At 30.4% G+C, this 14,702-nt stretch overlaps 1 protein-coding gene and 1 long non-coding RNA gene across 3 annotated transcripts; one reads left to right on the top strand and one right to left on the bottom strand.

Moving 5' to 3' along the window:
• Window positions 1–193: 193 nt before the first annotated feature.
• On the bottom strand, window positions 194–3,904 carry LOC125192926 (PITH domain-containing protein At3g04780-like). The gene is made up of 8 exons (XM_048090602.1): window positions 3,758–3,904; window positions 3,554–3,640; window positions 2,240–2,363; window positions 1,943–1,991; window positions 1,802–1,859; window positions 1,642–1,688; window positions 1,476–1,553; window positions 194–490 (listed from the first exon to the last, which is right to left on the bottom strand). The coding sequence occupies exons 1-8, from the start codon at window positions 3,794–3,796 to the stop codon at window positions 442–444; spliced, it is 531 nt and encodes a 176-aa protein (XP_047946559.1). The 5' UTR covers window positions 3,797–3,904; the 3' UTR covers window positions 194–441.
• A 3,319-nt stretch (window positions 3,905–7,223) lies between these two features.
• Window positions 7,224–8,889, top strand: LOC125193324. 2 transcript variants are annotated; one of them, XR_007171564.1, is made up of 3 exons: window positions 7,224–7,470; window positions 8,270–8,351; window positions 8,680–8,889. It is a non-coding gene; the product is annotated as an uncharacterized LOC125193324 (long non-coding RNA). The 2 variants fall into 2 exon arrangements; XR_007171563.1 differs by having other exon boundaries at window positions 7,226–7,470; window positions 8,276–8,351.
• Window positions 8,890–14,702: the final 5,813 nt, after the last annotated feature.

Raw genomic sequence — 14,702 nt, 5'->3', positions numbered from 1 at the left:
TTGCTGCTTACCGATTCAATTACCCAGACAACATTGTAGGCCATGAAAGGGTCAACAAATGACTCTTTCACAAGTGAAAAACCTATACGACAAACATTGTAACAGAATTTGGATCTTAGGAGGCGGAGAGCACAACACCTGCTCAAGTGACCCTACATAACTTGATCAATCACAACAATGAGAGAGAGAGAGAGAGAGAGAGAGAGCAATCCATTGGAGAGTCTTAACAATGTTGAAATGGAAAAAATTGCAAATTTGTCTATGGACAGTTATGCAGCCATGAAAACAAAAGACCTACCAAATTCATGAGTTACACGTTAGCGAGTGATAAATATAACGACCACACGAGTTTTTCTTTAACCAAGAATGGAAAGAGAGTTTGCAGCAGGCGAAAGGCTTTTCAACCAATTCACCTTCGTCTCTTGCCCATTTCCAGGTGGCTCAATGATCTTCGATCTTCTTCAGACCTTTCATATCCGTTGTTTCAACCCTGCAAAACAAAAACAGAAATGAAGTTTATGGCAAATCATTCCAGTGACGAGCACATTTAAGCTGCCCTGACATTATTTAGACAAAAGTACATTAGAGGTAGTTGGTGAATACTAAATCAATTTAAGAGGCTTAACACATAATGCAAACACAAAGGCATTATAGATTTTTCTTCTTGCCATTCTTTAAATTTACAAAACTTCGAATAATCTAGAGTTAAGGACCAATCGACTTGCTCGTATGAGCTCGAACTATGTTTGCAAGACCACAAGCCAAATGGCAGTAAAGCTTGATCCCTACAAATCCCTGAAGTCAGTAGCAGTGCCTCTAATATTGCATCACACCCAATACACACAACTAAGCAAGCATAAATATCTCAACCGAAGTTCAATACTTTTAAGGGAGAAGAATTGTCATTTTGAGAAATGTGCTAATTTAGATAGTTCAAAATAAATGTTTACTTTGAAGAAAGATGTCAAACCATCTTCAATGCCTTTCACAGAGCATATTATAACACACTGAATATAGAATACTTGTAAACATCATTAGTCAATGCAAAAAAGGTTATTTGTTTCCCCAGATATCTTGAGTTTGCAAGTCCATATCAACATCATATTTGGTAGGATACAGTATGTAATATATAATCCTTTGTGTTGCTAGGATGTATTCATATTAAATATGTTAAATAGTTGTATGTGTTATGATTATGACTTGTATTACGTATACCACCTCGGAGGTGGCAAGCAGGATCATACAGATCTTTATAATATTTTTGAGCTTTTCGTTTATAAAGAACGTGTGTTTTGTACCAAGCATGATATTAGGGTGTCAGGGGTACACTAGACAACCTAACTACCGATACAAAACAAGCACCAAGGGGATGAGGCATAGTTGCCTATTGAAAAATTTGGCAGCTTAATCACCCACTTTGACTCTGCAATGGTAAAATGATAGGTTGCTAGAGGAGAAGTGCAATGAAAACTTACGTTGATCCAAATAGAGCAATCTTTTGAACTTTCGAAATTTCAGACCCAGATTGATTTTCCTCGATAAAGATTGTCAAGCTGATTAAGAACAATTAGTGAGAACAATCACAAAAGATATTGGCTGTGCAATGTAATTGAGTGTAGAGGCATAGAGACAAAAACACACCTGCGAACATTCTGAAACTTGACGTACTTCAATATAACTGGTTTTCCCTACAAAGGTTTTTAGCATATCTGGCATCATATTTCATATAAAATTGCAACCACAAGCAAGTAAACAACGTTCATATCAAGCAAACAAGATGGAAATGTGCACTAAAGTTTACCTTAAGGTTGTCCTCGGATAAAACAGCGACATCACTTGGGGGGAAATCATTGACATTACTGTGGACTTATAATAATCAGAAACAGTTTATAAACAGCAAGAGAGAAACACATCAACATAAATGATTAATCCTCAGAAATACCTAAATCCCATGTGCTCCCGGTTAGCAAAAAGTTTCACCGTTTTTGGACCTGGAATTTTAAAAAATAGCATTAGTGTGAGTGAATACTCAATCAATGGGTTTGTCATCAATATAGGAAAGAATAAAAAAAAGTGTTCAATATATTATTTGGAGATATTGGAGTGGGACAATCTTTTTGGGGAATAAAAGGAAAAAAAAACATTCAGGCACAATATTATAGCAAGAGAATCTATGAAAGTCACTGAAGAAAGAGATTTTACTGCATCGGTATGAAATGAGATTTTAAGAGCTAGTTACCTTCCTCCTCAGGCCCATTAATTACAATGGAATGAATTTTAACAACTTGATTAAAGGGAACGTAGATTAAGAGTTGCTCATCCGCATCACTTTCCAAGTGCAAACCTTCATCTTCCCTGTACCCCTGATACAAAAGAAGCATTTATGATCTATAATGGTCAACGACGATGCAGCATTGAAACAACACTAACACAGTAACATATATTTGGCTTGGCAGCGCCTCCAAGCATAATCTCTTTGTGCTTTAATAACCATATGAACGGAAAATCTAAGCAAAATGAAATTTTCCGGGGAACACTAAAATTGCGACAAAAGAAAGAGTTTTTGGATTCAAAAGAGATGGGGGAAAAGATTCATGTGAAACTTATGAAAAGACAAAGAGAGTGAGGAAATTGAAAGAGTACAAGAATCAGATGTTGAAGAAGATGCTTCTAGGGCAAAATAGAAATATAGTATTAGACAAAGTAACAAAAATTGATAAGGAGATCGGGCGACCACAGAACAGTTTGAGGAATCCCCGAGACTACAACATCGAACAATAGACAAAGTACGAAAGCCAAATCTCAAGTACGCCAATGTCGCAAATATTGATGAAGACATGTCTAGAGAACCATGCTCAAATGACGAACCATCTTGGAATATGTTCCCCAAAGATCACAACACTACAAGATTTCACAAGCTAAAAGGGATGGTGCCAAATAAAAATAAAAGCATTGAGAAATCTTCTCCACTGACTGACCGACTTAGGGATTGTCTAGAAGGAATGAGAAAATTGCTTCATGTAGGTTTCGAGATTCGCAAAATGCAATACTAATTAAATGGCCAGACTTGGAGGCCTCTAAATACTTGGAGAAAAGCTGTGACAAGATGCATTATGCAATTTAGCAATATTTCAATGTAATAATCTTAACACACGCAACCAACTAGATCATTCTAGGTTAATGAAATCGGTCACATCATTGTTCATAAATAGGTCAGGCTTATATTAGAAAGAGCCGATGAAAGAAGAAGTAACCTTGCAGAACAATAAGGTGTGTGAGTGGGTGTCTTGTGTATATGCATATCGAGATTTCCGTGTTTTTATGTGTTGAGTACACATTGTCTAGTTCAACAAAATTCTCTTTTCGCCTAACAAAACATCAAATTACACCAAAATCGTGAAACACATTAAAACCTCTTTCAGTTTAAGAAAAGCTCCAATTCATAAATACTAAAATCCATTAACTTGAGAAAACGGTAAAGAATCCTAAGAGAGACATTAACCCCAAGTCCCCAATCCCAAGAGGAATCTGACAAATACTAATATAGTACTACCTGTTTGAGAGCATTAGGAAGAGAGTGGCTGCTGTTTTGATTCAAACATTCCACACTAGACCAGTCGATAAACTCCATCAAATCAACCTGATTATCAGTCAATGCATCAAACATTTGATCAAACAGACGCATAACTTTTTCTACAAGAAAAAAAAGCAGCATGCACAAAATTGAGAGAATCGCATAAGCAAGTGATAATATTACTTGATTTCGCTGGAGAGAGGAGGCTGCTTCGGTGGCCATGGCTGCTGGAAATACGATGCTCGGAAATTGGGATGGAGAAAAAGGGCGATTCCCTCTCTTTCGATTCAGATTTGTCGACTTAAAAACCTATCGCACTTCGAAAAATCGCGTTAGGAATGATATAAGTCGCTCAATAATTGTAAAATTATTTTTATGCAACCTTGGTACTCCTATCTTATTCAAACTAGTATTATCACCCGTACTATGCACGGGAATATAACATTTTCAAATAATATAGATAAATTTTAAGGTAAGTAGATTAAAATTAAAAAAAAATTGATAAAGAGAAATGTACTTCTATCAACCCACTCTAAATGAAACATTTCATATACAACAACGATTGTATACAGTTTTAATTTTTTATATGATTGGAATAAAATCAAATAACACAAATGACAAAGTGGAGATGTGCGACTAATAATTAAAGCGTATGTGTTAATCATTTAAGATATACACATAAAGGATGCAACTAAGAATCAAAGAGGAAAACATCATATAGTTTAAATAAATAAATAGTTCATACAATTTGAATAAAATATACACATAAAAAGAAAAACATCATATAATTTGAATAAACAAACAGTTCAACAATTTTACAGGCCAAATGTGAATATTAAAATCTTGTCACCAAAATAAACTATTTTAAATAATGTATATCATTGAATCATAATATACTTAGTAAAATATTTATAGCGCAATTAAATAATATGGCATTTCATCTAAAGTATTTCTTCTATATATATGATATTTATTTTTAATTATTATCCTACACGGCACCATATCTTATGCCCCGATGCATATATATATAGCAGTATTATGATTATAAAGATTGAGTGTTAATGAATTACACAAAATAAAATTTAAGAATACTCCCCATGTCCCAGCCAAGATGACACATTTCTATTTTTGGTAATTTTTTCTCTTCAGATAATACACTCAACCACTTTTTTGTCTTTTCAATTAAATATTCAACTATCTATATCCCTTCATACACCCACTCTTTCTTTCTTCATTCATACATACACCCACTCTTTCCAAAATATTCTCCTTCCGTCCCAAATGGATTACGTAAAATTTCCCATAAACTATAAATTGGTAATAGAAACAGGCCAAAAGGTGGATCCAGATGGATTATGTAACATTTTTAATCGTAGTTGTTGTTACTTCTCTTCACGTGGCATATGATGTGTAAAATCACATGGTTAAAATTAAAACATTTAAGAAACAAAATCGTATATTAGCCGATTCAAAGTACGATTTGTTAGTCAAATTCTTAAATTTATCGAAAAATCTAGGAAGGAAATAACATCGTAAGATTTTAAAATTTGATGTGCAGACGCAAACTGTCCACGTAGATCGTATTTTGCCGGAAAATTTTAAAAGCGGATTGGGGTGGGGAAAAATAATCTCCGCCAAACTTTATGCTTTTCACACCGCTTTTATAGCTTATAAGAAATGGAGTAGTAGATTTTTGGAAAAATTAATAATTTTAAGGACCAAAATCATCTTAAATATATGAATGCAAATCATTAAGGCTAAACGTGATAATTTATACATTAAATAAACAGAAAATTATATACTATCAAACCATAATGTATCTCTTTCCTTCAGACTAAAAGTGATAAAATTTTTTTCCATATATTCATTTTTCTTAAGATATGAGAAGGCTAAAATAATCAGGCAGTACTTATTCTGTTAAATCAAATAAAATTTAATAAAATATCACCTAATTTATCTTTATTTCAGAATATTTAATGTAAAAATGTTTTTAGTAATAACTAAAACTTGTCGTATTTCAATTATATTTTTCATAGGTCCAATTAGTATTAAATGATTATATATGTAAGATTAGTATTCATAATGAGTAGATTTTATAATCAATGTAATTATGTTAATTATTGAAATGTAATCCAAATAAGAACTATCTTCACTTTTTATTATATCAAGCCCATATGAAAACATTAGTCCAAATATATATATACATACAAGTCATTTTTATATTTATTTTAACCGAGCCTTAAATAAGGAAAGAGAGGCTATCCCTTTTCTCCTGCGCCACCAAGTGCCGGCATGCAACTCCGGCGCCTCCTTCTTATCTCTGGCGTCCGTCTCTCATCTCTCTCCCTCTATCATTCGACTCGGATCTCTCTCCTTCTCCTCGGTTGAGCCACCGTCGTAGTATTCCCTTTCCATCGGCTCTATCCGTACCTACCGACGCCACCACTGCCATCCGCCATACCCGCATGGTGCCATTGCCGTCCATGCCTACTTGTTGATGGTAAGATCCTTTCCATTTTATATGAGCCTAAATTTCGTCAAACTTACAATTTTTTAAACAAACAAAATTCAACTTTTCATCATGTATGCACAATCGAAATTTTAATTAGTTGTAATGATCGTTAGTAATAAAAATTAGTAGTTGTAATAATCTAATTAGATGTAACGACATCTATTTTAATCAAACGAAATAAATAATAGAGCCGTCAAAGTGTTTTCTTAAAATTAAAAAGAAATTATTAGGCCGAAATAAATGTTGTTACATTATTGCAAATCTTGACTTTGACTCTATCAATGCCTCTACGGTCGCCCCACACCGGAAATTCCGCCTAAGTGCGATACTAAATGCTGCATCATTCAGATAAATCTTTTAAATAAGAATACCATATCTTTATCTTCACTTCAAATGTAGTCTCAAATGCTCAATATGTGACCTGTCGAAATAAAGAATTAAGTAAGTAATTTTGATAAAAATAAATCTTAATTTCTAAATTTCTAAATTTCTAAATTTCTAAATAAACAAATAAAAAAAACATTATACCGTAGAACATTAAACATAGTACATCCAACTTCTCATTATTTATTGATTGGCGGAATAAGAAGTTAAGAAATTCTCTCTCCCATCTACAAAGATGTGAGAAATGGTATTTATAGAGGATTGCGGAGTGATTTTGGCTCCATTTCTCACATTTGAGTTCAAATCTCATCACTATTTCAAATTTATCTGACTTTCGAAATGACAAAATTTGCATAATTTGATTGCAACACGTATTTTAACATGTATTAACTCATTAACTGTAATACCCCATATCTTTGAGTTTATTAACCATATTATAGAGAATAATTTATCTTTTCAAAAATATTTTATAATTTTTGAATTAATATTTTTTTATGGTTTTTAATTGATGATTTTGATTTTCAAATGTTTTCCAGGTTGTCCGACTTAGACCGAGGATGCGCCCTAGCAAATTTAATAAGGTCTAATTGTTTGTTTTTTTTATCTATCTGTAAAATTAGTAGTATTAGAACTTGAAATGAAATTAGGAATTTTAGAGCAATAGTTTAATGCCTTTCTGTGCTTGTGTGTGTGTGTTTTAAATAATATATGTAAGTGTATGAATTGTGTTGAAATGATTATAAAAAATAAAATATCTATCCTACTTTCTAAATACCCACCCATCGACACTTCTAGAATACCCTACACACTATTAGGCTCACACACTCATCGTTTCCGTCAGCCGCCGTCCATTGCCTCTCCGGCGGCGAGATTAGCCATCATCAGCTCACCTTCCTCTCTTTGCTCATGGCTTCTTCTTCTCCACTTCTCTAACCTCCATTAAAGCATGATCCAAGCTTGAAGCTTCTCCTCCAAAAATTTGATTTTATTGTGAGACAAGGTAAATCTGACATTTCTTTTGATTCTATCATCTTCCAAGCTAGCAATTGTGGGTTTGATTAGAAGAAAAGTGTTTTTATTGAGAATGTGAGATAGTGGCGATTTTTTTACTATTACTCTAGAATTGGGGTTTTTTTTTGTTATTTTGTATGATTATGATTATTATTAGATGAATTGATTACATGATTATGTTTAGAGATGTTTAATTAGCAATATGTGAATTTATATGATTTTTTTTCCAAGCATGTTTAGCATTTTTTGTGAAATTTTAGAGTAAGAATAGATATGCTGTGAATAGTAATCTGCTGTGAATAGTAACCGAGAATAGTGAAAGTGATTTAGTTAATTTTTTTGGGTATCCTTTTGGTGTTGGATGATTATGAACTTGAGAGATGCTATAAAGAATATTATAGGGAAGATGTACGATTTTACTTGGAAATGTATAAAACTGATCTGTAATATCTTCTGAATTATTTTCAGTAGGTCATATGAGTAGTAAGTTTGACAGCTTTTATTATTGATGGTTTGTTTTGGTTTATTGTTGTAGTTAATTAATATGGAGTGTGTTTTGAGTTGAATGAAATGGTGTAGGTGTTAAAGCTTATGTTTAATAGAACGTTGAATAAAAGCAATGCTTAAAAGTGTGATTATGATTCCTCTTTGTCTCAGTTGGAGTTATTTGTTATGCTTAATTGATTTTATGTTTTAAAATAGAAGATTAAGTTGTTCTAAAGTTTAAAATGAGTTCAGTTTCCAAGTTTAAGTTTGGAAAGTTTAAAGACTAAGATAAAATGCTTAAGTGCTAGGAGTGGCGCATCCGAGGCTCGGAGACGGGCAACCTGACCCAGCGTGAAGAGGTTATTTTGGATTGCAGCTTTCGAGGTGGGGTTTACTTTATCTGTAAGCGTAGTGGTTACATGGTTATAATCATTGTTGTGTCGTGCGTCATTCATATGAGCTTATGGGCCCACGAGGGGTCAGATCCACGAGGGATCATATGGGTCGCTGATAGCCCACCAATAGCCCACGAGGGGCAGGCCCACGAGGGGTCAGGTCCACGAGGGACCGAGACTAGTCTCATATAGATGTCAGCAAAGTTGAGATGGTTCATTATGTTATGATTCATTACACAATTGGTTATAACTGCTTGTAGCGTTTTCCCCACTGAGTGTGCTTGCATACTCACACCCCGTTATTTAATGTTTTTCAGGTTAAGGAGTCGGTGATGGGGCAGCAGTCAACGTGATCCACAGACTTCCCTATTTTGACTAGTAGACATCCTTTTGGGCTTTCTTTTTTTTTTAAAAGAAAGAACGTTGATGCCTTTATATTTGGAATTATGTAACTGCTTATGGCTATTTTGTGTGGGCAGTGACCCTATATTCATAGTTTTGTCAGTGATCAGCGTAGTTTCAGGTTGTGACCCGACTAGGCAAGGCCTTAACTTTTGGATAGCTTAATAGAAGGTTAAACTTTACAAAAACCATCTTTTGCTAAAATAGGTACATTCGATGTTGGGGAATTTATCTTGTAGATATTATTTGAAAAATCCTTGCATGAACTAAGCTAAATTGATGGTCATTTTATATTTTCTTTTATAGTTGATCAAATCATTTATTTTAGTTTAAAGATGAAATTTATATTTATTGTTTAGTTTTTTTTTAGTAGCGTTTCCCATTAATTAGGTATGGGGGCGTTACATTAACTGCTGGTTTATTTCATAATATTTTAAATTTCTTTGTCATTCACATTCGACCTCCAATCTATGGACTACTTTGTTTCAAGTTTTTTAGTAATATACCCTCAAAACAATGACTAAAAAAATTCCATCAATCTTTGTGCCGAAAATAGCCAACTTAAAAATTGTTGATTAATACCCCATATAAAAAGATTTTTCAAATAGTCAACTTAAAAGTTGTTGATTTACAGTAGTATATAATTTTTTAACAATGTTTCCTTCATATTTTAAACAAATACAATATCCTAAACTATGCAATGATATTCAAAGATAAAATATTGTAAATAGTAAATGTTGCCTATAAACTGAAAATAAACTCAATTTTTTTTAGCAAATTGATTAATTTATTTGCATCGTCGAAAGTATTTTATTTAAAGTGAATAGGAAGTACTCTATATATGAGTTGAAATCAACTATTAAAAAATGATTGTTAATTAATACGATCACTCATCTAAAAAACACAACACATGACATATAATAACACTTTATACTATAAACATAAACTATTAAATAAAAAAATTAAGAAATACAAAATTGATTAAAAGTTATAAAATCCAGCGTGTTGAAAAAATTAACTGATAAATGTACAATTCGATTTTATCGATGCATGTGCAATTGCACTTCAGTATTTTACCTACCAAGGAGTGCAACTTACTTATTGGTAATTAGAATACATAATACTTCCTATTTTCTCTTTAAGTTAATGAGCAGTAGTACTTTAGCAGTAGTGTTATATTTGCAAGATATGCTCACCAAACAAAACATAATATAAAACCACTTTCAAGTTTCAAGACTCAAACATGACATCCTCTCCTACATATGATAAAACTGATCTGAATCGGTGCCCATGTTTCGGTTGGATTGAAAAGTTCTTTATTTTATCTCAAAAGTGCAATGAAATAAAAGCAAAATTGTATTTCTAGGAAATGACATAGTACTTGCAAAACACAATCAAATGATGCTTGCAATAGGTACTTCATATGATCTTATTCACCGACTTTATTAACAAATGTGTTTGACGGATGGATATCTTGAATATTGAAGAAAGCAACCATTAATTATAAATTTTTAAAGTAATAAAGGATAGAAAGATAATGTATATGTGTATGTTTTCTGTTAAAATATTAATGGGTAACAGATAGAAGTGAAAAGAGATGGAAAAAAATGTAATAAAAGCAATCAAAAAGCAAAAAATAGTAACTAATCAAATGCTAAACAAAAGCTCTATATGAAAACAATAAGACAAATAAGAAAAAAAATCAAATAATAAAATAAAATATATAATTGAAGCAAACAAAAAGGAAAAGAAATAGTGACCGATCAAATGCTAAATCAAAACAAATGCTCAATATGAAAATCAATAGTAAGACATAAGAAAAAAAATCAAGAAATAGAAGCGATACAAATCCATAACATGAGTGAAGGTTTTAAGAATGCTTGTGCATCTCTTGCTTGAGGATGGTATTTATAGAAGAATTTGGTGGTTTTTGGCTCTACAATTTCAAAATTTGAATTCCTTCTGATAGATAGTTGGTACCGTGTAATAGCATGGAGTATTTATTTACTACACAATAGATTTAGCAAAAATGGATTCACAAACCTGTGGCTTTATACATGTATAGATTAAATAGGCAATAAAGTATCGATTTTTCATTAAATAAATTGCAGTGTTCAAATAGTCATGGATTTGATCTCGTAACCGTCTTTAATTTTTGGATCGGTTGTCCCTCTATTCGAGATGTCTACATATCGGTATGTCGAATAATTATTAGTTTTATCGAGTGAATACTCTTCATCTAGCAGCAAAAAAAATTGTAGCATACTTTATTTTCAAGTTTATATTGTTTCTCATTATTTGCACAAATGATTATATGTATGTTATTGCATATTACATACCCCTCATAATAATTTGGAATTTAGTTAATTAACAAAATGGTTGGATTGTGCTAAAATCAAAGTTTTAAGTAGTACTCTTAAGTATTACCAAATTTACACGAAATATTACTGCATATAAATAATACTCCATATATATATGGTCTCTTTAGATGGTGTCATAGGCAACTTAATATTTATATTCCATTTTTAAAAACTAAAATCAACTCCCTCGAAACAAAAAGAAAAGGAAAAACTAAATCAACAAGGATTATTATTTTTTCAAACAAAACTCATTCCTATTCGTTTCAGCCAAAAATAGTACTTACTATTAGAGCATTTTGGCTTAGTAAAACTTATAGGCCATGTTTGGTTGACGGGAAAGTAAAGTTGGCAAGGAAAATGATTCCTGGGAAAATGAATCCCGGGAATATGATTCCTAGTAACTTTACTTTCCTGTGTTTGGAAAATATCAAGATTTTAAATTTATATTTAATTTAAACACCAAACTAAAAATATACTTATTATTTTTTATTTATAAAAAAGAATTATAAAAAAGAATAATAATATAAAATTCTTAATAAACTATTAATTACAAATAATAATAATTATATTATTATATTTATTATTACAATGGATAGTTTAAATATGGATTATTTATCATAATATAAAATAATACATATAATTATAGTTTGAAATATTATACTCATTTATAATAATAATAATAATAATAATAATAATTAGTATTATAATTATAATATTTAAGGATGTTATAAGTGAATAAATTTAATAAATGAAATTTACACTATAACTTTATTGATTAATTATTAATTTATAAAAATAATAATAATTATTTATCATACGATTTATATTATATAATTATATTTTAATTATTTAATAAATTATTAATTATTATTATGAATTATTATAAAATAAGTTATAATTATGATAATTTTAATCATAGTTATTTATTTTCTAAAATTAAGTAGTATGATTTATATTTTTAAATTATTTTTAAAATATTCTAAATAATAATAATAATAATAATAATAAAACTATACTATATTGCATTATATATGTAAGAATCCTAAAATTGGGAAAAAGAATAACTAAGAAAAGCTAGGATTCAGAATCCTGAAAAATTGTACTTAACTTTCCTTGTTCTCGGATTCTGATTACTTTCCCAGTTTGATTAAAAACTGAAACAAACACAGGAATTTAAAATTAAAGGAATCAGATTACTTTCTCAGACAAAATCCTGACAACCAAACATGACCATAGTATAACGTGTGTTATGAATCATTATCTGATTTATAATGATTGAGTGAATACAACTTGTTTATTGGCAAACTAGTGTAACATTGCTGCACAGATCATTAATTTATTTTATTTTATTGTCACTAAAGTCTTTTAATCAATATACAGTCTTAAAATATTGGATAACAAATAAAATGACAAAAATTGCAAGTTGGAAATCAAATTGCTATAAATTCAATTGCAAATATTGTTTTACCCTTTTAACTTGTGGGAAAGATTAATTATTAGTTCAATATCCTAATTCAATTTGACTTTGAGCATTCTGTATTCCCAGTAATATACTCCTATATAGTATCCATAAATGTAAATAGCAAAAAAATCATGAAATTTGATACTCTATTTCGCAACTAAAAATGACCAATTATATCATAATTTTGACATTTTTCTCAAATTTTCCGTAGACTATAATTTGAGCAAATTATGTGGAGTATATGATTTTTGCAAATGAAAAATACCATACGAACAAAACGTTCGGTCATTTGAACGATGTAATATACTAGTAATAACATTGAGTACATTATGTCTTTAATTTTTACATATATATATATATATATATATATATATATATAGGGTCTTGTTAGGATGAGATTTTTGGGCATAATTGAGAAATGAGATGCAATCTCAACCACTAATTCACAAGATTAACTTAATGTCAACAACTATCACATTATGTCAACAATGGGGTATAATTGTCTTTTCATTAATAATGTAGAGGACAAAAATAAAATACATTTGAAATCATTTTCTAAAGTCTTCAAATCTTCAACATTCAAATCTTCAAATCTTCAACATTCAAATCTTCAAATATTCAAATCTTCAACATTCAAATCTTCAAATCTTTATATCTCCAAATCTTCAACATTCAAATCTTCAAATATTCAAATATTCAAATCTTCAACATTCAAATTTTCAAATCTTTAAATCTTCAATTCTTCAATTCTTCAACATTCAAATCTTCAATTCTTCAAATCTTCAAATCTTCAATATCAATATCGAATGTCAACAACTCGTATTAAAATGTCAACAACTAACAAATAACACTTATATTTACATATCAATACCAAGAATATCGAATGTCAACAACTCGTATTAAAATGTCAACAACTAAAAAATAATACTTACAATTCACATATCAATACCGAGAATATCGAATGTCAACAACTCGTATTAAAATGTCAACAACTAAAAAATAATACTTACAATTCACATATCAATACCGAGAATATCGAATGTCAACAACTCGTATTAAAATGTCAACAACTAACAAATAACACTTACAATTCACATATCAATACCGAGAATATCGAATGTCAACAACTCGTATTAAAATGTCAACAACTAACAAATAATACTTATAATTCACATATCAATACCGAGAATATCGAATGTCAACAACTCGTATTAAAATGTCAACAACTAAAAAATAACACTTACAATTCACATATCAATACCGAGAATATCGAATGTCAACAACTCGTATTAAAATGTCAACAACTAACAAATAACACTTACAATTCACATATCAATACCGAGAATATCGAATGTCAACAACTCGTATTAAAATGTCAACAACTAAAAAATAACACTTACAATTCACATATCAATACCGAGAATATCGAATGTCAACAACTCGTATTAAAATGTCAACAACTAACAAATAACACTTACAATTCACATATCAATACCGAGAATATCGAATGTCAACAACTCGTATTAAAATGTCAACAACTAACAAATAACATTTACAATTCACATATCAATACCGAGAATATCGAATGTCAACAACTCGTATTAAAATGTCAACAACTAACAAATAACATTTACAATTCACATATCAATACCGAGAATATCGAATGTCAACAACTAACAAATAATACTTATAATTCACATATCAATATCGAGAATATCGAATGTCAACAACTCGTATTAAAATGTCAACAACTAACAAATAACACTTATAATTCACATATCAATACCGAGAATATCGAATGTCAACAACTAATAAATAACACTTATAATTCACATATCAATAGCGAGATTATCGAATGTCAACAACTCGTATTAAAATGTCAACAACTAACAAATAACACTTATAATTCACATATCAATAGCGAGAATATCGAATGTCAGCAACTAACAAATAACACTTATAATTCACATATCAATACCGAGAATATTGAATGTCAACAATATTGATAACGAACTTGCAATTTGTTGTTAAAATTTGCATAAGGATTTAACAATTAACCTAGTGTTATTGAATGTTGGGTTGAATTCTATGTATGTATTCTTGAGTTTGAAGAAGA

The sequence above is a fragment of the Salvia hispanica genome, chromosome 6, assembly GCF_023119035.1.
Source record: "Salvia hispanica cultivar TCC Black 2014 chromosome 6, UniMelb_Shisp_WGS_1.0, whole genome shotgun sequence".
NCBI classification, from domain to species: Eukaryota; Viridiplantae; Streptophyta; class Magnoliopsida; order Lamiales; family Lamiaceae; genus Salvia; species Salvia hispanica.
This window is presented reverse-complemented; position numbering and strand designations above follow the sequence as displayed.